Source organism: Natator depressus, chromosome 2 (assembly GCF_965152275.1).
Source record: "Natator depressus isolate rNatDep1 chromosome 2, rNatDep2.hap1, whole genome shotgun sequence".
NCBI lineage: Eukaryota > Metazoa > Chordata > Testudines > Cheloniidae > Natator > Natator depressus.
The window spans coordinates 150,901,756-150,924,707 of record NC_134235.1 but is presented as its reverse complement, the minus strand read 5'-3'; the positions used below and the strand labels follow the sequence as shown (position 1 = coordinate 150,924,707).

The window sequence follows — 22,952 nt, the reverse complement described above, 5'->3', positions numbered from 1 at the left end:
AGACCCAGCACATTGTTCTTTTTAAGAACACTTTCTCTGCAGATTTGACAAAACACTAAGAAGGTACCTATGTGAGATATCTAAAGATAGCTACAGCACTCGACCCAAGCTTTAAGAATCTGAAGGGCCCTCCAATATCTGAGAGGGACGAGGTGTGACACGTGCTTTCAGAAGTCTTAAAAGAGCAACACTCCAATGTGGAAACTACAGAACCTGAACCACCACCACCAACCAACCATCAACCTTCTGCTGGTGGCATCTGACTCAAATGATGAAAATGAACATATGTCAGTCCGCACTGCTTTGCATCATTATTGAGAAGAACCTGTCATTGGCATGGAAGCACGTCCTCTGGAACGGTGCTTGAAGCATGAAGGGACATAGGAATCTTTAGCGCATCTGGCATGTAAATATCTCGCAACACTGGCTACAACAGTGCCATGCGAACGCCTGTTCTCATTTTCAGGTTATATTGTAAACAAGAAGCAGGCAGCATTATCTCCTGTAAATGTAAACAAACATGTTTATCTGAGCAATTGGCTGAACAAGAAGTAGGACTGAGTGGACTTGTAGGCTCTTTTACATTGTTTTATTTTTGAATGCAGTTATTTTTCTGTACATAATTCTACATTTGTAAGTTCAACTTTCATGATAAAGAGATTGCACTACAATACTTGTATTAGGTGAATTGAAAAATACTATTTCTTGTGTTTTTTACAGTGCAAATATTTTTAATAAAAAATAAATATAAAGTGAGCACTGCACACTTCGTATTCTGTGTTGTAATTGAAATCAATATATTTGAAAATGTAGAAAACATCCAAATATATTTAAATGAATAGTATTCTATTATTTAACAGCGTGAGTAATCGCATGATACATTTTTAATCGATTGACAGCCCTAACAATTTTCCATCGTAAATGTTTTATGAGACTCTTTATGATAAGATTATTTTAATGTAAGTCTTTGTGTTTAAAATTAAGAGAGTGCTGCAGTTGACATTGAAATGGTCTATAACTGTACATAAGCACACCTGGGTGTGAATTTGTAAAAGTATGCACGTTTGTTTCTTAAAGGGCGTTCTCAAGAAGGAAAAGTTTGCCATCCAGCAAGACCTTCTTCAAAGCATAAGCTTTCTGATGTGCACATGATCTCAGGTAAGGGTGCTGCCTTAGTGAAGCTTTGGAAGCATTCCTGGAATTTAAAATGTTATAGTTAGTTTTAGATGGCTTGAGTATGAAAGGAAAATGAGGGAAACAAAACTATAGTAATAATAATAAAACTAAAAAAATGAGGTAACCAAGTGAACATCCAGTCTAAGGTATCATTGTGCCTAGACAGCTAGCACCCAAAGAGCTGGGGTTCCGTGTTCTGTCACTCCTTTTGGACTTTTGAGTATTATTTTTTAATTTTTTCTTTTATATTAACTTGTTTGTTTAACAAGATATGCTCAAAGAAATGTGAGTAGGAAAAACCCTATTACATGGTGGCTGTTTACAGAGAAGGGGAGATGTTTAAACTCACCTGTGTGCATTTGTATACACATATTTGTGCACACTTAATTTACCAGCACAGTATCTGGTGGCCATGTGGAAGCACAGATACGACATTTCTACACACACTGAGAATTTGTGAACATAAATTACCGTAGACAAGTACAATTGCATACATGTGCTCGTGGACACAGATACCCACATCTGACCATACTGCCCAGATACACTCTGGCTTGCTGGTTAGACCTTTTTTACGATGTCATATCTGTGAACCAGCTCCCAGTGATGCTTGGCTGGTACCTTCCTGCAGAAAAACATTTTTAAAATCCCTGTCGCTGCGATGTTATGCGTTGAGGGGAAGTGTTCGGGGGGGGGGGAGGGGGGGGAGAGACAGTTACACAGGTGGTGAAGGTGAAAGCACTTTCTTCTTTTTTCTTTCTACTACTGAGTCACACTCCAGTAGCAAGTAGGTTATGGGTGAATTCCTCTGGCATTCTGAAAAGCAGCCCTCTGCCTTCAGCCTCATTGCCGCACAGCACAGCCGATGTTACCAAGAACTGATTACTCCACACCCTCGCTGGGGATGCAGGCTGCTTGTCCCTTTTCAATTAGGTCACATTTGTACACCAGCTCTTAATGGTCCACAGCTAGAAGCCATACACTCTGCACACTCACAGGTTATGTTTAGATGTAGTTTCCCGACGGTGTTTGGGAGTAATTGATGGATTGGGGGAGGGGGCGGGATTTTTATCTTTACTCTTCATTTTTAATTACCGTGGCCCTCTTTCCATTCCTGCTCCCCAAGATGCCTTTCCCACCACTGTTCTATGCTGAAAAGTGCTATGTAAAAATTGAATCTTCTTCCTCCCTAGATCTGTATGCTGAGCGCATTCACTCCCCTGGCTGCGGATTGCAGTGATAAAAAAACACGTTGTTCTTCTTTTTACTCCTATCTCCTGCAGAGCCAGCACAGCTCACAAAGTGAGCTGGATTCTGTTCCTCCTTGTGCATCAGCTACAGAATTGCTTGTTACGTTCTAATCAGTTACACCTGTGCAGAGCCACTGAGGGCAGGAGTTATTCCAGATGGGGAATGGAGAATAGAGACGGAGGGCACTGGAGCTGCACACATGTAACAATCTGTTACCGGCAGGAGTGCAGAAGATGGAATGAATCCAGCTTGACTCAGATCCCATGTTGAATCTGCAGAAAAATGTTTTTACTTACTATTTGTATTGCAGTAGAGCCTAGGATCCCTCTCTGCTAGGCGCTAGACTGTGGCTGCCCCAAGTTGCTTACCGTTTAGGTAGATGAAACACGTTTGATCTGGGGATCACAGAGCCCACAATGCCATTGTTAGAATCACTCTGCAGAGTTGAACTGCACTAAGTGTTAACCTTACTTAAAAGGCTGAAATGTGAGCCCTAAAATCCCTTTCACGTCAGCCGTCTGCATTTGGGAGTAGCCTTGCTACATACAGCACTCAAGGCAGCAGGGCAGGGTGAGAGATGGAGGGGAAAGTAGCCATGCCCAGTCCCTTTCCCCATGTACCAGGATGCCCATTAGAAAGGGCTAGTGGCCTCTCACCACTTTCCATTACATTGGGAGCTATTCAGCCTTTCCAGGTTAGTTCTCATAAGTAGCCATTAGCCCAGATCTGCCGCTGAAAGGCATCCAGGACTCAGGGAGAACAACAGGAGTGTTAAGGGACCCTGCTCAGGAAAGAAAGAATTATACCTGACATTTTCTCGTATACTCAGTGTTACAGAGAGAAAAAATGCCAATACCCTTTACCCTGCCATTTTCCTGATTTCAGGAGTTACTGAGACTCCTGAAAAACTGTATTTCAACAATTGGTTTTAATGAAACTGAAAATTATGCAGCCCTGCGCCCGTAGCAATACGCTAACCTAAGATGGGCAGTGGATTGCTTTTGGTGACAGAAGCGCGCACCAGCTGCTAGGCACACTGTTGTCTGTCCGTTTTAATGCTAGATTAGGTCAGGCCCTTGGCAGCATAGGATTGTTCTCTGCAGTACTTTACCCAGAGCTAGGCCTGCTTCTGTGGGAGAGGGTAGTTCCTATTCCTATTCATTCAGTCCTTGGCCTTCCTGCTAAAACTGCCCATTGGATGTGGACACGTTGACCACATTAATTGAACTAAGATCAAGGGACCTCTGTTCTATTCCTGGCTCTGCAGTTATTCAGCGACTGCTTAGACCAGTGGTAGCAGGGGTGATGCAGTCATTAGTTTTGCAAAATCAGAGGGTCAGTTTGAATGGCCAGAGCGGTCCTCTCTAGTCATACCAGCTGTGGCTCAAAAATCAAGACCATGCATAGCTAAAAAGCGGACTCCTTGATTTAAAATATTTGGTGTTAGGACAATAATGAAAGAAAACTAAAAATGTTCCTAGACCCTTTTCTTGGTGCTCTCCGGCTCGTTTAGAACTCTCTCAAGTCACAGGGGAGTCTTAAAGCAGCGCTGCCCTTGGAGTTACATTATAACGGTAGACACATTTCTGTCTCACGAGAGACAAACCGACACTCTTTCTTGCACTATTTAAGAGAACCCCTCTGGTCATTCTCAGTATAGCCTCGAAAGCTACCAGACAGGTGTTTCATCTGCTACCTTTGCATACTGAGTCATGGAACTGCTGAAGATAGATTTTAAAACTTAAATAGAGTTTTGATTAGTTCTTCGGTTTTAGGGGCAACAAATCTCTCTGCTCTTGTCTTTTATGAAATAGAAAGGCTTTCTTTTGCAGCGTCGAGTGGACTTTACCTTTCATAACTTGGTGACAAGTAGGATAGCGATAGGAACTTTGCCCGGTGCCTGTAGAACAGTACCTACTTTCATTCACCTAACAGGAGCTTAGGGAACTTTAGCCCTGTCTTAAAGACAGTCACGTGTTTTCCATCTGACGCCCTTCGTGCATGACATTAAGTTTGTTGGAAAAGTTCAGAGCTGTCAGCGGCTAATGCCAGAAACAGTATTTTTGACGTAGTTGTCTAGCGTAGGTCAAAATGGACTCAAGTTTGATTCATTTCTCTGAGAAGGGAACAGCTGGGAAGGAGAAGAATATTGGCACTAACAAACATTCTTGTGCCTTGTGAAAAAGTGTACGGTGACAAATCTGCCAACTGGAGACTGGCACCAAACTAGTTTAACATCCTCACTGGCGTACGCAGGCTGAACATTTTGGGATGGGGACAAAAAAGTGGTATTGATGGGAGGTGTGGTACAGCCCCAGGTGTGGTACAGCGGCAAAGCCCTGGAAGGAAGCACAGCCGCTGCTCCACAAGATGGGTGAAGGGAGAACATGGCAAAGGATAAAAACTGAACTTGCTGGATGTTCTGAAAACCCTATTTTAGCCCATGGGGAAGGGGAGAGAAAGCACGGTTCCCCTGCCACCCCAGACCATCTTTGACAAATAACTGCAACCAGGAAGTTTTTGTTTAAAATAACTGATTGCAAATGGCTGTCTTTTTATCACAATCTTGGCACTTTTATTCTTTATACCATCTTGTGGCAGGCAAGTTATTTACATGTTGCATCATGAACTAGGTAAAAAAAACCACACCACTGTTTGTCAGATATATAATATTTTGTACATATGATAGAAAAACTGTCGGGAGTTTGGAATTCCCGACTTCGGAAGCAGGTTCTGCAGGGGTCAAGCTGGATTCCACTCTTGGAGTTCAAAACTGAGCAAGCCTAGAACAGGCGCGTGCACGCTGTGAGAAGTCCTTGTTTTGTTTTCAAATGAAAGGTTTGTAAATCGTCAAGCTCCCACAAACAATACTAAACAAAGTATCTTGCCGTTGCCTGGTTAATTTCAACAAGCCAGCTGTTGTCAGTGATATGCCTGTCACCTGTAAACGTTTCAATAATTAGCTAGAGCAAAGTCAGTCAAAGAGATGTAGGTGCCTAAGTCACTTAAGTACTTTTGAAAATTCTGTTTACATGAAGCGCAGTAATGAACGTGCCTGCCTCCCCAGCTTGTGATAGAGCGAAACAGAACCATGGACTCAAGCGGAGTTGTCAAGAAGGGTTTTGTATTTGGTGTGCTGATGAAACTTTGGACAGTTCTGTTAAATGGCCTCATTTACATAACAAAGTATTCATAATTTATGCAGACGTGAAGGCTAGGATCCACAGCAGACTGCAGCTTTTCTTTGAAAAAAAATCTGTATTACCCCACAGAACTCACAACATTTTTTGTTTTTACAGTAAGCAACCTGCAGTATGTTCATCTGCTGGAGAATGAAGGGAAACTGAAGCAGTTTTCATACAACATGAGACCAACCACTGCTGCAAAGTCAAAAACCAAAAGACCCAAGCATTAAGCAAAGCTGAGAAGTAGTAATAGGGAACCTGAGAACAATTTAAAGACTACTCCCCGGTTCTACAGGGATGTATGAAATCTTTTTTGTAATTGAAAAAAGTATACAAAATATTAAGCTAACACAGGTATTTTCCATTCTTGTATTATCTCGGTGCTGTAATGCCAAACCAGACTTCCAGGGAGTTGAACTCATTTCGTGTACCAATGAAATGTAGAATTAAAAAGTAATTTATTTACTAACATGATGACATTTGAAATTCTGTAAAGTTGAGAAGTGGGCTGGAATTAGCAATTTACAGAATTTATCAAAATTATCTGTAAATATGTTTTGAGTGTTAATTACAGCCGTACGTTCAGCCACGTACGGGGCTTGAAAAAAAACTTTATATAATGAACATGTACAGTATTGCCTTCTCTCTCTTCTCCAACCCTATCACAGCACTTCTGATTTATGAAAGCTAAAATAAAACTTCCTGGGAAACAATACAAGCAAGTAGTTTTCTCTAGGTAAAAAGCATAAAACAAGGGCTAGTTCTACACTTAGATTAAAAATTAGGGAGCTGAAATTCCCTCTAAATTAGAAACCCAACCTCCCCTCCTATCACCCAGTTAATATCCAGATCTATGAAACAGCCAGTTTCTCAATGCAATCCACATATTTATTCTGAATTTTAAAGGGGGGTGAACTAATATGGCTCCCACCCTTTCCTTTGAGATTATTCCACACTCTGCTATGAAGTGAAAATTCCTAGTATTGCTACATATTAAAATTCTTTGTTCATTACCATAGCGTACCCCCTCGGGAATATCCTAACCAATGTCTCTCCATACTTTGTGTTTACGTCCTTTTAGATGGCTGCCCTGCGTCAATTTCATTGTGGCTGAAATGGTCAATTTTTTATTTAGTCAAAAAATGTTGAAAGTTTTTGTTTCAATATTTCCAAGTCAAAGTTTCTCAGAACTTTTCATCCCACAAAAATTTGATTTTACTTTTTGGGATGAAAGCAAATGCCAAAGTATTGGAATTTCCTGAGGGACTGAAATCATTTTTTCCAAACTGCTCTAATCACAAGCTAGGTGTGCAGAGCAAAGGGTTAACTATTTTAGAAAATCTTTGTCACTGTGTCTCATTTCACCCCAAATTCAGAGTACCAAAAGCGTGAAATTACCTGTAATAAGTACCTCAAAATCTATGCAGAGCAGAAAGTATAGCCTCCACTAGGAATGAGTGCATCTGCTCAACAGCAACCTGTACGCTCTGATTCATCACTGAAGAGAAAGAAACATTGTGTTTGAGCTCACTGTTCGATGCTAACGTACTGGTAGAAATTGTGACTGAAAGAAAGGACCATGTTAACTGTTAAGTTTCTAGGGTGAAAGGCTGGCCCTATAAAAGTCAGTGGGGCCAGGATTTCACCACTTCCCTCTCTCCCCTCAAACCAAAGGAAATGTCTTTGTTAGTGAAATAGTCAATTTTTTTTATATTGCCATGCATACCATGGGGCCTTCTTCTCCCACTGACGTGAGCTGGAGTGTTGCCATTGACTTCTCAAGTGAAATGAAAGGCAGACAAGGGCAAGACTTCGGTGGACATGTTTTTTAAGAAAAAATATGTATGTAACATGTTCCTTTTTTCCTTACTTTTGTCCTAAGCATATTGTATTTTATTACTCTGACTTTATTCTTTACTACATTTCTATTTTTTATATTCAATAAATATCCAAAATACTGTTATACAATACAAAAATATTACTCATGCTTTTTAAGGTGGGCTATTACACAATGAAATCTTTTAAATGTTAGTATAAATAATGGAAAATGACTGGAGTCAATACAAGAATCCAATAAACAAAGGAGATGCTCTCCACAGTGACAGCATTTAATATTTTCACTTCAACAGCTGGGATTGTCCTCAGCATATTCTCTCCTGCAGTCAACAGTCTTACCTAAACTACTTCCACTGCAATGTTACTTTCTTGCTTCAAGACCAAAGTAATGTAGTACAAACAGATTTTATGAAATTTTTTTTATTTAAGTTCCACTTAAAAAATGTTTGTTATAAACATTGTTCCAACATTTTCCATTCAGAATCAAATGGAAGTAAACGCTTCAAAGCAGATGTACAATGTTCATCTCTTCAATATTCTGTGCTAATAGCACCGGGTCCCGGTGGATGTGTGGCAAGATATATGTTGAAACAGTAATGGAGGTCTGTTAGCCATTGCTCTTGGACTTCAGCACTCTTCAATGTCTGGAGCAAAAAGGAAACAGGTTGAAAACCCCACATGCGACCCAATAAACTAACAGTACTATTCATGAAGCTTCCGTTTGTTGGCTTGATATTTTCAGTTAACCAGAAATTCTATTGCAAACAAGAAATCAAATACAGAGGAACCTTGTTCATTTACATACCACGTAATTACTGAGAAAAGGAGAAGCCATCATTTGGAGTTCAAGAAACATTAGCAGAGAGACAGTGCTCTAGTGAAATGATAATTTTAAAACTTCATTACTTTTTACAAGATCAGCTACAGATCATTTCTACGATACTATGAAGGGTATGTGAATTTATCTGATAAGTGTCATTCACTTGCAATTATTTCAGAGTGTACCATTATGCAGTCTCTATGCTATTTTAATCATGTTTGTTTGCTTAGTTCCAATTCAGCAATTTACAATGCATTTCCTAATCATTAGTGGAAATGATTGGAAGACTCACTGGCCATGTCTATAGTAAGGAGCTTTATAAAAACATTCTCACCAGGGCTACCACTAGATCAGGGACTGCCAACCTTTGGCCTGCGGCCTGCCAGGCCAAGTCCCTGGCGGGCCGGGCCGGTTTGTTTACCTGCCGCATCCACAGGTTCAGCCAATTGAAGCTCCAGGCCACCGGGGGCTGCAGGAAGTGGTGTCCAGCACATGGCTCGGCCCGTGCCGCTTCCCACAGTCCCCATTGGCCTGGAACGGCGAACTGCAGCCAGTGGGAGCCGTGATCAGCCGAACCTGCGGACGCAGCAGGTAAACAAATCAGCCCGGCCCGCCATGGGGCTTACCCTGGTGGGCCGTGTGCCAGAGGTCGCGCCAATCCCTGCCCTAGATGAACCACTGAGAGCTCTAGGGTAGAGAATACTCTAGCATGCTAGTTATGCCCACAGGGAGTGTAACACCACAGGCTCTGGCCAAGCAGGTTTAAATACCACGGTGTTAAACCCCAGAAACCAAGTCTGTCATCTTCTCTTCACAGAATATGGCAGAGGCTCTTTTAGGGCACATCTCCACTGAGGGTGGTGTGGAAAGTAACACTGCATGCCCCACTAGCACAGGTATCCAGAGCAGCGTGAATGGTGAGACATGGTATAGGTGAGTAGAGCAGAGTACACGCCCCAGCAGTCTCCCATGTCTCAGGGAAGGCTCCGGCAGTGTGGAAGCAGCGGGCAAAGGCTCCGGCAGCTCCCTGGAGCTGTCAGAGCCTTTCCTGCTCCTGGAGCCTTTCACTGCCAGGTGTAGCTACACACGGCAGTGACAAGTACACAACCTGCCTTTCACTGTGGTGTTTAGCTACACGTGTGGTGCCTGTATTCTACACGCCACCCTAAGTGAGGCTGTAGCCTTACTGGCTCCTGTGGACATGCTAGGCCTGGGGGAATGCACAGCCACCTACTGAAGTCTAAAAAAGCCACATTTGCCCTCCGTCTTTAAAGCTAAAGAACATCCTAGCCCACTCCAGCAAAACAAGTAACCTATTTGAGACACCTGCTTCTCAGATCGACAGTCCCAAAACAAGCACAGTAATACTGCGGAGAAATCCTGGCGGCAGCCCACTCAGCAAACAGAAGCAGTAAGTGTTTTGCAGTTACACAATGTTCCCCAATTAGACAGCCCTTCTTTCAAGATTTGCTGAGCCACAGGCCGCACTGATTCGTGCTGGGTCTCTGCCCTTTCTCCCCCACCCAGGTAGTGAAGTGTGGCTGTACATATTTTAGGAAAGTTTGTTCCAATTTGATGCTGTTCTCTAACTCAGTGACAAACTATCAGGTTCCTTATTTTTGACAAATCTCAAATGTTTTACTGTTTTAGTGTAAACTCATGGATTGACCCTCGTTTGTCTCCTTCACTGTAGTCCCTTCTATATCAAGTTGTTGTCTGTAACGAAAATAACCAACCTCAGATGCCTTTTGCCACTCAATAGATTTTGGTGTCCAGGGCCCCTTTACTTGGTCACTGTTCCCCCCATGGCTACAAGTTTAGAGGTTGGTCTTCCTTGTCAGCGAGAGCTTACGCAGAGAAATCTGCCCAGCAGCAATGGAATGGCTTTCCTGACACTGATTGATAGTGGCGTACTGCACGCTTTTGGCAGTCCCAGAGAATGCCGCATGACACAGCAGCCAGTGAGGATCATCACTGAGAAGTAGCACATGTTCACATAGGTGCCCCCCTATTCTGTGGGCCGCCCTGTCAAGGCACACAAAAGGCAGCTATGGACCAAAATTTGGACACCACAAGCCACACTCTGGGTGTCTTTTTTGTATGTGATTTAAATGAGTGTTGTATGCAGATTAGGGTTGTTGAGGTTTATTCTCACTGCTAGAAGAAGATATTCTTGAAGTCTTCTGGGAAAAAAAATAGTTTCATACCATAATATCCTTGACAATCTGTTGCACAAGAAGTTCACTTGTCACCATGTGACTCCTGAGCTGTCCATGCTGCATTAGCAAACGCAGCAACTGACCAATGACAGGCAGTTCTTCCCGACAGGCCCTGCTCACTTGAAGACTCTGCAGCATCAACCTCAACACTCGTGGCACCAGAGCTAGCACTGAAATACACGATCCCCACAACATGTCCCTGGGGAGAGGAAATAACAACCAATGAACAGAGCTGGCAATTTCTCAAGCGCAGAATAGAAGTGTGTTGGAAATGTGCTCCCAGGCCATATCCTTATCTGCACAAATCAAGGTGCCCATAAAGTTAAGACTGATAGATCTGATAGGCTGTTTTCAACTATACACATATGGCAATTCATGGGGATGCAGTGAATCCACATGAGAGAGTATTAGAGAAATACAATATTCCACAAGGGTTACACAGCAAGTACAGGAGAATACATATTTACATCCAGTCTGCAATGAAGTGTTTATCAGTCATAAACTAATAACTAGGTCCTACATACAGTTTTTAATGTAAATTCTAAAACTAAAAACTATATAATATGAGAACAATTGTTCTCTTTATTGTACAGCGGTTAACATCCCATCCACCACAATCTCTCCATTACTGAGAGAACAGCTATACTGTCCCTGAAATCCAACCACCCCAGATAGTGATCAAACCAGCATACAAAAGGGGTGCTATAATAGTCCTCAACTGTGGTGACTACATTAACAAGGCCAATTGTCAACTCTCCGATACCACCTACTACAAAGAATTCAACGAAGACCCCCCCACACCACAATTCACCCAGGAATTTAAGGATATCATCAAATCCTTCCCCAGACAACTCCAACAGAAACTCTACAACCTCACCCCCCACAAACCCACCCCAAGGACCTTCTGCATGCTTACCAAGATACACAATCAAGGGAACCCAAGCAGACCCACATCTGGCCATGGTTACTAAAGGAATATCAGAACTCAAAGAAACCATGCTCAAAACCACTCACCACACAAAGGGCTAGTTTCCTGCAGGACCCAACTGACTTCCTTCAGAAACTCTGCAATACTAACAACTTTTCTCAGCACACCACCCTTGCCATGATGGATGTCACCTTCCAATACACCAACACCCTCACAATGAGAGCATCGCTGCCTGCCCCAGATATCTATACGACAACGGACAACCCTCGGATATCCACCCCAAACACACAGTCAACATCATCCGTTTCCTCCTCATCAACATCAAAGTTTCACCCATTACAACTTTACATTCAACACACACACACTTTGTCCAAACCACAGGAACAGCCATAGGAACTAGGATGGCTCCCCAGTGTGCCAACCTCTTCATGGACCACCTTGAGGACGAATTTCTGGACAAATGCATCACAAAACCAGTGACATACCAGAGATACATCAATAATATTTTCATCCTCTGGACTGACAACAAACTCCCTCATAGTATTTCCACCATAGCTTTAACAACCACCACCCGTCCATTAAACTCTCTCTAGAACACTCCCACACCAGCCTCAACTTCCTGAACACCACAATCAGTTTCAACAATGGGACCCTACACAAATCAGTATACCTACCTTCACAGATCCAATAACCACCCCAAACGCACCAAGAAATCTGTTATTTACAGTCAGGCAGTCAGAAAGCACAGAGTATGTAGGATACACACCTTAACACACTCAAAACTACCTTCACCAAACAAGGATACTCCCCAGAGAAGTAGACTGCATCTTGGAACAGGCCACCCAAATACCCCAAGTGAACTTGCTTCAATGTGTGAAGAAAAAGCCCTCTGACCACACACCCCTAGTTGTCACCTACCATCCCACACTGGAACCTATTCGGGATATCATTAAACAATTACAGTAAACAATATTCAGTGGGGGCCACATCCTGAAAGAAATCTTTCCTGAACCCCCTCTTCTGGCCTTCAAATAACCCCCAACCTCATCATCAGAAGCAAGCTCCTCAAAGACCAGGACACACCAACTCAAAGCGGGACTAGACCCTGCTATAACAACAGATGCAAAATGCACAGACATATCTCCACTGCTATGATTATTAACACCCTCCACAACACACCTTTCAAGATCCATGAGTCCTGCGCTTCCCTATTACAGCGTGGCGTTCCCTATCCAGTGCACTAAATGCCCTTATGACAACTATGTGAGTGAAACCAAATAATTGCTATGCTCTTGAATGAACTCACACAGACAAACAATGAAACAAAAACACCATATCAGCCTTGGGCGAGCACTCTTCACAAAACAATCACTGCATATCTGACCTCTCAGTCCTCATCCTCAAAGGAAACCTGCACAACATCTTCAAAGGACAAGCCTGGGATTTGAAATTCATAACTCTGATAGACACTAAAAATCATGGACTTAATAAAGACACTGGATTTATGGCTTATTACAACAATCTGTAACCGGATAACCTTCCTTTTTTGGCCTATGACTAAAGAGCTGTTAACATGCCACTTCACCCTGAATGAGTGTTAATCACTTACGCCAAACAATCTGTTCCACCTTCTATTTAACTGTGACATTCTGAGTACCTTTCCCAGGCCTGAAAAAGAGCTCCGTGTAAGCTCAAAATCTTGTCTCTTTCACCAATAAAAGATATTACCTCATCTATCTTGTCTCTCTAAAAAAAAAATACATTCCATCCACAGTGGTAAACATACTTGCATGGTTTAAATATATCTAGCCTTTTTTAGTCAAACTGATTTCCAAATTCTGTAAAATCATGTCTGAGCAGCTTTGCTAAAGCTCAATATTCTAGTTAGTTAAGAGTATAGACTAATTAAAAGCACTAGTGTCTTAGAACAATGACTTTCTAAATCCAAGAATTTTAAGTGTCACTTTCACTGTTCCTAATGAACCAAAGGCTAAATCCAAAGATTAAGGTATGAATGCCTACCTTTCCAGTGCCAAGACAGAACACTGTTTTCTGACATAACCTACAACTATAATAAGCAAAAGCTTTGAAATAACTTTTTATAATTCCAGCTAACCGTACATATGGTGGGATTTTCCTAAATCCAACAATTATTTCAGAATAAGCACGAACAGGGGCCAAAGCACAAAGTGAAAAAAGTCACAAGTATTCAAACACAGATGTTAAATTAAAGAAAATTTTAAAAATTCTCTGCCATTTACAACAAGCATTACCTCTTCTGCACATGTTCTGCATCCTCTTTGTCTAAAGTTAACAGGAAGTAAAGAAGACTATAACAGCAAGAGGCAAGAAATTTGTGTAGATTTTCACTAAGGATGCAAGCTTGATCCAGGAGCTTACTCATGGCACACAAAATAGATCCAGCTGTGCTATCAGGTATTACAGCCAGTCCAACCTAGGAGACAAAACAAGTTCATTATCTCTGACACAAACAGTCTTTTATTGGCATACAAACACGGCTAGCGTAGAATGTTTCTCTTCTAGAATATCACAAAAAAATCACTTACCCTCCTATTCAAATTAATACATTCAACAATTTTTAAAAATTGCCCTCATTTTCCCTCGGGAAGCGACTCCCATGTTAAACTGAAGGTAAACTATTAACGTAAATCTAAATATCCAGTAATAATTAAACAAAATATGCCATATAGCAATGCCGCGTTTGTTACATTTAGTTAAACATTCATTCCAGCTCAAGATAAGGATTTAAAGCAAAGATGATCAGAAAAACAAAAGCAATAGCCCACTGGTGTTGCTTTTTTTGGCTGGGGGTGGAAGAGTTCTCCGTGTTTCACAACAAGCCCTATTTTTCTCCCACTTGAAATTTCCCAGTCCAAAAGTCCTGCATTACAGCCACCACTTCTCCCATCAGAGACTAGACAGGACTCACTTGGACCCATCAGCACTGCTGCCTAATGCAGACAGGTCACTCTTGAGCACAGAATCTACGCCACACACACAAACTTTTTTTGCAGTGTTCCCAGCCTACAAAGTGAAATAACAGGATCCAACATCAAACTGAAGAGCACTAATCGGCGGTACCAATCTGGATCCACAATGCTTTGACAAATTTTCATTTGAGGTCACCAGTAAAGAGTAGACACAAATTTCCTTCACTACACATCTCTGTGTAGCCAAATGGGAAATTAATGTTCATTTATCAGTAATTACAGTAGTGTTTATAAAATCTTCCAATGTCCTATGACCACTGGCAACGTGAACGGATAGTAAGCAGGTAGCCCAAACAACTGGGAAGGAAAATCACACATACAGCACTCATCTCAAACTAAACTAAAAAGGAAACAAAGCCTTGAGCCTTGCTCCAAAGAATGCCAAGGCATACGCAAGAAGAGCAGTCTAGACAGAACAGGCTGTGTGCCTTCCCTCCTTTCCAGATTATATCATGGGATAGAGAACAGCCCTCCCACCACTTGAAACTGGAATGAAGGGTCACAGGGATAGGGTGACACCCTTTGGTTGGTCTTTTTAAAAAAGGAAGGGATCTAGTGGATAAGCAATGGGACTACTCACCTGCTTAAAGTTAAGCATGTACTTAAGTGCTTTACTGCATTGGCGCTATGAGTAAAATTAAAACTGATGAAGAATATTGTACAGTGAGCCCACAGTTTCCTGAACCAATCATTCCCGCACTGTAATACTGAGAGTATATCATCATGAACATAAGCAAAGATTGGCATAGGCAAAGCAGATAAACAGAAGGCTGAAAACCACAATTTTCCAATCTTTTTTTTTCATAGATGTGGACAATTAAAAAGATATGAGTTCTGAAATGCCATTCTGGTGCTAGAATCTTTGTTCTACTGTATTTGGCCATTTAAAAAAATCTTTGATAAGATTCACACGCTGGTCATCAATACTAATGAAGCATTGTTTATCTGAATATAAAACCAGTTTTAGACTAGTCAAGCTTGCAACAAACAGTTCTAGTTTTCAAGCAACCAGCTGGCGATTCACTTATGAGGTGGCATGTTTGTATTTCCAGTTTTGAAAACAGGTAAAAATTTTTAGTCCATCTAGCTTTGTTAATAATTTTACTATGGAAATACAGAATATGATTTGTGGGTGTGATTGGTCAGTAGGTGGGTGAAAAGCGTAAAAAAATTTCAAATTTCTAGTAGGAATACTTCATTTACAATAAAGGAGGACAAACGTTCTTGTTGGAACATTACAGGGTTAATTCTCTCCAAGCAAACACTACTCATGAAGTGATGGGCTTGATGCAGAAATAGGGTGATAATCTATGGTTTGTGTTATTCGGGGGGTCATAATGGACCCTCTGGCCTTAGAATCTATGAATAACTGTCTTCTATACACATTGTGAGTCAGGATGTTAAATTATCTATCAGATGTATTGAACACAGATATTCAGGTGTATGCAGTAAAATATTCTTGAAATCTCTTAAGTGCCAAAAGACTCAGTCAAGAAATTATCTGATCACTTCCCAGATATAGAGATGCATGATTGGCTAAAACTGATATTTACCTACTGATTTGAAGGAGAATATTTATTTCAGAATAAAGCATTTTGTACAGAAAGAATCCGTTCTTCAAGCATTATCTGTGTGGATCCCCACTCCTGATAAATGCCTCAATACGCCTGAAATTGACATTTTCTGCTTTGCAGTGTCTGCATCCAGGCTTCCTAACTCCTTATGCCCCTAAACAAGGGTATAAAAAAGGGACAGGCTACCTAGCAGTCATTTCTGCTTGCTGTCTGCTGTAGTTAAAAGGAAACACACCCCATTCGGTTGCTCTTCCATTGGCATTTTGTAAAGGACAATAACTTTTCTAAATAAATGCCATCTTATTTGATCATGAACGCTCCAGGTGTCTTTGTTCTCATTCTCATGATGATTTCAGCAGTTAAACCTATTTAGCAGATTTCCAATCCTGGCACTTGAAACACTCTAATACTGAAGTTAGCTAGATTAAAATCACCCAGAAGTCCTAGTAATGTATCTGGACCGTATCTTTTCTTTTGGCATAGTGACTACTACTTTTACGCTAATCATTGGCTTTGTTAACACTACTCATGAAGTTTAACTTGATGCTCCGCTGTGTTGCAGGAGTTGATCCTTTGTTAGTATCTTCACAGAGAAAACCAGTTAAGGGTACTTTGGGGCATATGCAGTAGATGGGATGATTATTCAACTCCCCTTTTAAATCTACTTTCAGAGTCAGCGATCTGAGAACTGAATATAAAATAAAGTTTGATGTTTGCCAAAACCAAAACATCTTTTATGTCTCTTTCCTGCTGAGCTGTGTAAGCAAACCACCCCATCTCTCTGCGTTTTATCAAAATCATCTTATTTTATAGACAGAATTTGTGAATTAATGCCACTTTTGTTTTAGCTTGTTTTAATGCATTTAATTCTTTGCTCGGAAAGCAGAGGTCTCAAGTGAGAGGTGTGCCCCTCGTCAAACTTTCTAAGGGAGGAGCGGCGAGTCTTCTAATAATGGCATTGCAACATGGAGTCTCAATGCCACTCAAATATGGCCCGGGTGCCCCTCTGTTATGCCAGATGGAGGGGCGGCCAGGCCAAATTTGAGTGGTGTGGTAACCCTGTGCAACAGGTCGCAACACCACTCACTCAAAGGGGTGACTGAGCCAAATTGGCAGTAGGAAAAGACTGAGTAACCATCTGATGGTGGATGACACATGCTAATCGCCATCAGGTCAACCCACAGTGAGCTACGGGAAGGGCCTGCCATTTTAAGAGTAAGAAGATAGCAGATATTCCCCCTATTTTGGACTGTCTCTGAAGATACATGGTTTTACTGGGCCCAGGCAGAGAAATTTTTCCATTTGGCTAGGTAACATTTTCTGGTGAAGAATGTTTTGCACAGCTTCACGGCAGGAACATTATCGGTTCAACATCCATCCATATACCAAGCTGTGAGATAAAGAGCATCAGAGTTGGGATTCCTAACCCTACCATTTTTCTGGATCAAAAGATCCGGAAAGGTCCAAATGCTGATGGGCAGAAGGGACGACATTTGTAGGAGGCTTGGTAATCAGAACTGTCTGGGCCATCTGGGAGCAATGTGCCTTGTACAGTCAAATCTTCTGCAAACCCTGACGTAGTAGTGGGCTGACAGGGAAGGCATAACTGAAGTGATCAATCCAAGGTAGGAAATGAGCATCGCCCCGGAGTACTGACCTTGAGCTCCCTTGGAGCTATATATGTTGCACTTCCTATTTGCCTACGAGGCAAATAGGTCCTAAGTGGGGGTTCCCCAATGAGTGACGATGCTGTTTACTACTGAATCATGATATTGCCACTCATGTTGATGGTGAAATGTCCGCTGAGGCTACCTGCCAGTGAATTCTGGGTACCTGGGAAGTACAGTGCCAATAGGGCGATGTGGCTCTGTATACACCACTTCCATGCAGAGGGGGACAGAGCATGCACCTTCCTGCTGGTTTATATAGAAATGGGCAGTTATGTTTTCCAATATTATCAGGATGGGATGGGATAGGATAGTATGAATAGCAGGAATGTTTTGCAACCTTCTCGTACAGCTCTCAGTTCCAGAAGATATGCATTTGAGCTTCCCAAGGTGTCAGAGTGCCTTGCTCTGTGTGATTGTCCATGTGGGCTCCCCAGCCCATCATAGAGGCATCTGTAATTATTGTCTTGTTGGGTGTCGGGGCTAGAAACGGAACTCCCATAAACACATGTCCAGGGTCACTCCACCATACCGGAGCGGAAGGAATTATCACTATAGTATTCATGCTGTGCTTGCTTCGTCTATATACTGTTTGGAGCCAAGTCTCTAGGCAATGGAGGAGGAGTCTAGCAAATAGCATTGCATAAATACATGACGCTATATAGCCCAGGGGAGTTAGGCATATCTGAACTGATGTTCAAGGGCTATGCATAACTAGATCTATCAGAGCACCCCTGGCATGAAATCTATCCATGGGGACACAGGCCTTCACCCTGATTAGATTCAATGTTGCTCCTATAAATTCTATGGTCTGCATTGGAGTCAGTGTAGACTTCCCCACATTTGCGCAAATTACCAGAGACGCTAGAAGGTGGAGCAGTGACGAGGTTGTCGTTAAGTCTTCCAGGCAAGACCTGCCAGTCAGAAGCTGGTTGTCCAAGTACAGGAAGGTGGAGGAGCCGCCTCATCTGAGCTGAGCTACAAATACTGAGAACACTTTTGTGATGACTCTGGGAGCTGCAGCTAAACCCAAGGGGAGCACCCTGTATTGGTATTGGTGGGGCCCACCACAAACCTGAGGAATCATCTGTGGGAGGGATGAATTTCTACAAGAAAGTATGCACCTTTCATATCAAAAGCCATGAACCCTGTGCCTTTTTTGACAGATGGTATTATCAATGCCAATGTAACCATGCAGAATTTCAGTTGGCAAATAAAAGCATTGAGTTGACACAGGTCAAAAATGGGTCTCCAACCTCCTTTCTTCTTGGGAAATATTTCAACTAGAACCCCAGTATTGAGGGGGTACCTGCTATATTGATCCCTGTTGGAGAAGAGACTATACCTCCTGAAGGAGGAGCCTTTCATGAGTGTGGTCCTTGAAAAGGGACAGGGAAATGAGTTTTGGAGGAGGTGGGTAGAAAATCTTGACGGTATAGCCAGAACGGATGATATCCAGCACCCATGTGTCTATTATTGTGGCCTCTACATTTTCTGTCATTTGCAGGGTGGCTCATAGGAGCACTGGTGATAGAAGGATTGAGGTAAGGGCCTTGGTTTGTAGGGTTGTTAAAAGTATTTTTTCTTTGGGGCAAGTGCATATATGCCCAGGAAACAGAGAGTTGCCCTTGAGTCTTTCAACACGTACAAACACTTGTCCATCTTCTCATTGAAAAGATGAGTCTCACAGAAAGGTAATACAGTGTTTTGAACATCCCTGGGGAAACCCCGAAGAGTGCAGCCATTACTCCTGTCACATCACAGTGGTGGCTGTCATTGCTCTTGATGCCGTATCAGCTGCATTGACTGCAGCTTATAAAGAGGTTCTGGCCAGCAGTTTGCCCCCATCAATAAGAGTTTGAAACTAAACCCTGTCCTCCCGGGGCAACTTGTCCCTAAAGTCTAGAAATTTAGAGTAATTCAGGAAATTATATTTGGTGAGAAAGGCTTGATAGTTTGAGATTTTAAACTGCAGGCTGATAGATGTAATCATCTTCCTTCCCAGAAGGCTGAGACGCTTGGCCTCCTTATCTGCAGGGATGGCCCTTAGGTGTTGTCTGGATCTTTGCATGGCCACCTGGACCACTGAGGAGTTTGCAGCAGGGTGGATAAGAAGAACTCCCCTCCTTTAGCGAGGACAAAGTATCACTTCTCTGACCACTTGGAGGGGGGCACAGGTAGCCAGTGTGTGACACACAACCCTTGTCAGTTCTAATGACTTTATTTACTGGGTGTGCAAACCTGATTGGAGCCCGCAGGTTGCAGGATATCCAGGAGCTTATGCTGGGGGTCCTGGATCTCTTCTAGGGAGATCTGGAGTTCTTCCGCCTCTCCATAACAGCTCCTGAAACTGTCTATAATCATCTGGGGGAGGTGGAGAGGCTGGAGTGACTGCTTCATTGGGTGACTACCATGACAGAGCCCAGTGGAACTGGCAGATCCAGCTCATCTTCTCCTTTTTCTATGGGCTCAGTGGTTTCAGACTGACATCTTGGAAGAGAATGGTGATAAGATTACCTGTTGGAATGGACAGAGTCCAGGGAACATGTGTAAGGGTCCCAAATAAGGACAGTATGAGGAATCAAAAGGCAGATTGTGGTGGCATTGGGTACACACTGGTCCCGAGGAGGAAGTTCCTTCCTGGGTGGCCAAACCTGGTTCCAGGAGATTCTCAATCCCGTTTCTGGTCTGAATTCTTAGGTGGCGGAGAAGCAGTTCCACTGATACATCTGACTTTCCCAAAGATGAAAAGACTGGATCCAGCTGCATTGTACTGCTGTCGGCATCCCTGAGAGGAGACTGTGGATAGTGGATGGGATGGGGATAGGTTTCTTCCGGAATCCTAGATTCCTGTAGGCATTTTTATCTCCCTGGTGAGGACTGGTCCCAATATCAAGAAAGATTGTGGGTCTGGGAAGATGAAGATATTGTCTGGACTGGTATAAGTCACCGGCACATTCAGAAGTTGCGTCTTGTCAGTCCATACCATCAGAGTAGGTGTATACAGCAGTTCTTTATGGGGCCGTGACAGTACCGTCAGCGAATGAGTCTCTGACCACACGGTTGATGATGATACTGGCAGTTCCTGGTCCTTAGAGTCCCAGTGTTTCATTTTAGGTGGCACTGCAGTCAGTGTCAAAGTCAATGCAGAGCCTGGTACCAAAGGCGTCTTGCTCCTATACATCTTTTGAACATGACCATGTGGCTTAGGAGGACCTAACTCCTTATGGCTTGGACATGAAGGCTCACCCAACTTTGACAGGGAGGGATCTCTCCTCTTAGTGAATCTAGAAGAAGATCTGGGTTTATGTTTAAGAGAGTGCCCTTTACTCTCATGAGGGGGACCAGCCAAAGGGGTCCTTTCCTAGTACTAGGGGCATGCTCCTTGCCAACTCTGCCTGATGTACGGGGGGGATCTCCCTGGCCTGGGTCTGACTCGGGTACGCTGCTGGGAAAAGAGCAACAGATACTACACTTGGCAGAGATATGAGCTTCTCTGAAGCAGCAGAGGCAATGCAATGGTTCTTGGTGACCAAAAAGGAGCAGGGCAGGAGGCGCAGTTTTTGAAGGCCAGTATACTGGGCATAATCTAAATCCCACACCAGGAGAACTAGGAGTGTTCCCCAGGGTGGGGATTTTAACACTAACTAGGGAATTAGCAAACCACAAACAACAAAAAATAAATAATAATATATATAACTTTGAATATTTACAGAAAGAATAGAAAGTGTCAGCTCCAGACACTGGAGGATTCCGATCCAGGCCATGCTGTGGTAAGAAGGAACTGGAGAGGTGGTTGGTCCAGTCCATCCTTTTACCCTTGGAGTGGAGCACAAGGAGAGTAGAGGTGTGGACCCATGGACACTACTTGAAAGAATTCACTGGTCTCAAAGAGCATGAAGCGCACGTTTACCCACAGTGGAATACACACAGGAACCAACACTCAAAGAAGAATAAATCATTGAGCACAATATTTAACAGAGGCACCTAGAGCAAAATGCATAGGTTCTGGTCACTCCAGTACAGAATCTCAAAACAGTGGAGAAGATTCAGTAACGAGCAGGGAAACTGATCAAGTAAACATTCAAGTAAAACAGAGCACTGAAGAATGTACTCCATGGAACATTTCCACACTGGCAAACTCCTGCATTCAAATGCTTAAACTATATTTCCCTGACAGCAGAATCCTCCTGTATTTGAGTTGTGCTTCAAATTTCTCTGATACAGTCTAGGTATGTGTCCTGTTATGGAGGAGTATTTCAGCCACAAGAAACGGTTACCAACCTTTTCCTGTAACTCTTGTTTTTCCAAGATGTGTAGCACATGTCCATTTCACTACAGATGTGTGCATGCCTCACACACAGTTGGAGATTTTTCCCTCAGCAGCACCTGCCAGGGCGGCACAAGTGACCTCTGTTGCCTCACACCACTACACAGAGCCATAACGGGTGGAGCTATCCATGGCGCTTGTTATTTCTTTCTACCATATAGACGCCAATAGAGGGGAAGTGGGAAAGGTCATGGAATGGACATGTGCAACACATTTTGAAGAGTATCAGTTATAAAAAAAGGTTAGTAATCATTTTTAATTTGAGTGATTTCACATGTCCATTCAGCTGTAGGTGACTCTCAAGCAGTTTGAACAGGAAGTGGGCTTGGAGTCTACTTGAACAGGGACTGTAGGACCACCCATCCAAATCTGGCATTGTCTTTAGATTGATGAGAGAATGGCACAGTGAGGGACAAACACAGGGACTGATCATCAGATTGCTGCCTTACAAATGTCCTAGATGGACATGTGAGCCAGAAAGACAGAGGAAGTAGCCTAAGACTTAATCGAATGGGCCAACACTCTAACCAGGGGTGTGATATCAGCCAGCTGGTAGCTATGGCGGTCTACACTATTATGGTCAAAATTATGATAAATCTTGTACAAAGTATGCCTTGTGAGGTACCACTAGAAAAATCATAATCTTCTGAATATTATCGTTCTGTTAAAATGTGTGTATCAACATTGTATATGGAAATATGAGATTTCGCTATATGTTTGTTACTGGAACATGTTGTAATTCTGGGGAACGCCCACAGTCTAGCTCTTCAGAGACAACAAAGGGGTGGCCAACACCCAGCTACGTGCTAAGAGACCAGTGACTGTTTAACTGGCCATTCACCAGCAGGGGAGTTGTAATCAAGAAATTTACTATTCACCTGAAGGACAGTCAGCAGCTCACATACGCCATGGAACTGCCTGACCCCAGGAGAGAGCAAGGACTTTTCCAGTAAAAAGG

At 42.7% G+C, this 22,952-nt stretch overlaps 2 protein-coding genes across 3 annotated transcripts in view; one reads left to right on the top strand and one right to left on the bottom strand.

The window, feature by feature from the left end:
- INVS (inversin) overlaps positions 1-8,126 on the top strand; it is a 210,119-nt gene extending 201,993 nt beyond the window's left edge. The window contains exons 16-17 of the mRNA XM_074945124.1: positions 1,078-1,158; positions 5,724-8,126. Of these exons, the coding sequence (XP_074801225.1) occupies positions 1,078-1,158; positions 5,724-5,839 (197 nt within the window). The 3' untranslated portion in view covers positions 5,840-8,126. The remainder of the gene's footprint in view (positions 1-1,077; positions 1,159-5,723) is intronic.
- The window catches only part of TEX10 (testis expressed 10), a 124,970-nt gene continuing 106,992 nt past the window's right edge, over positions 4,975-22,952 (bottom strand). For both annotated transcript variants that reach the window (XM_074945126.1, XM_074945125.1), the window contains exons 13-15: positions 13,686-13,867; positions 10,473-10,683; positions 4,975-8,089 (exon numbers count right to left, since the gene is read on the bottom strand). In XM_074945126.1, the coding sequence (XP_074801227.1) occupies positions 7,976-8,089; positions 10,473-10,683; positions 13,686-13,867 (507 nt within the window). In that variant the 3' untranslated portion in view covers positions 4,975-7,975. The remainder of the gene's footprint in view (positions 8,090-10,472; positions 10,684-13,685; positions 13,868-22,952) is intronic.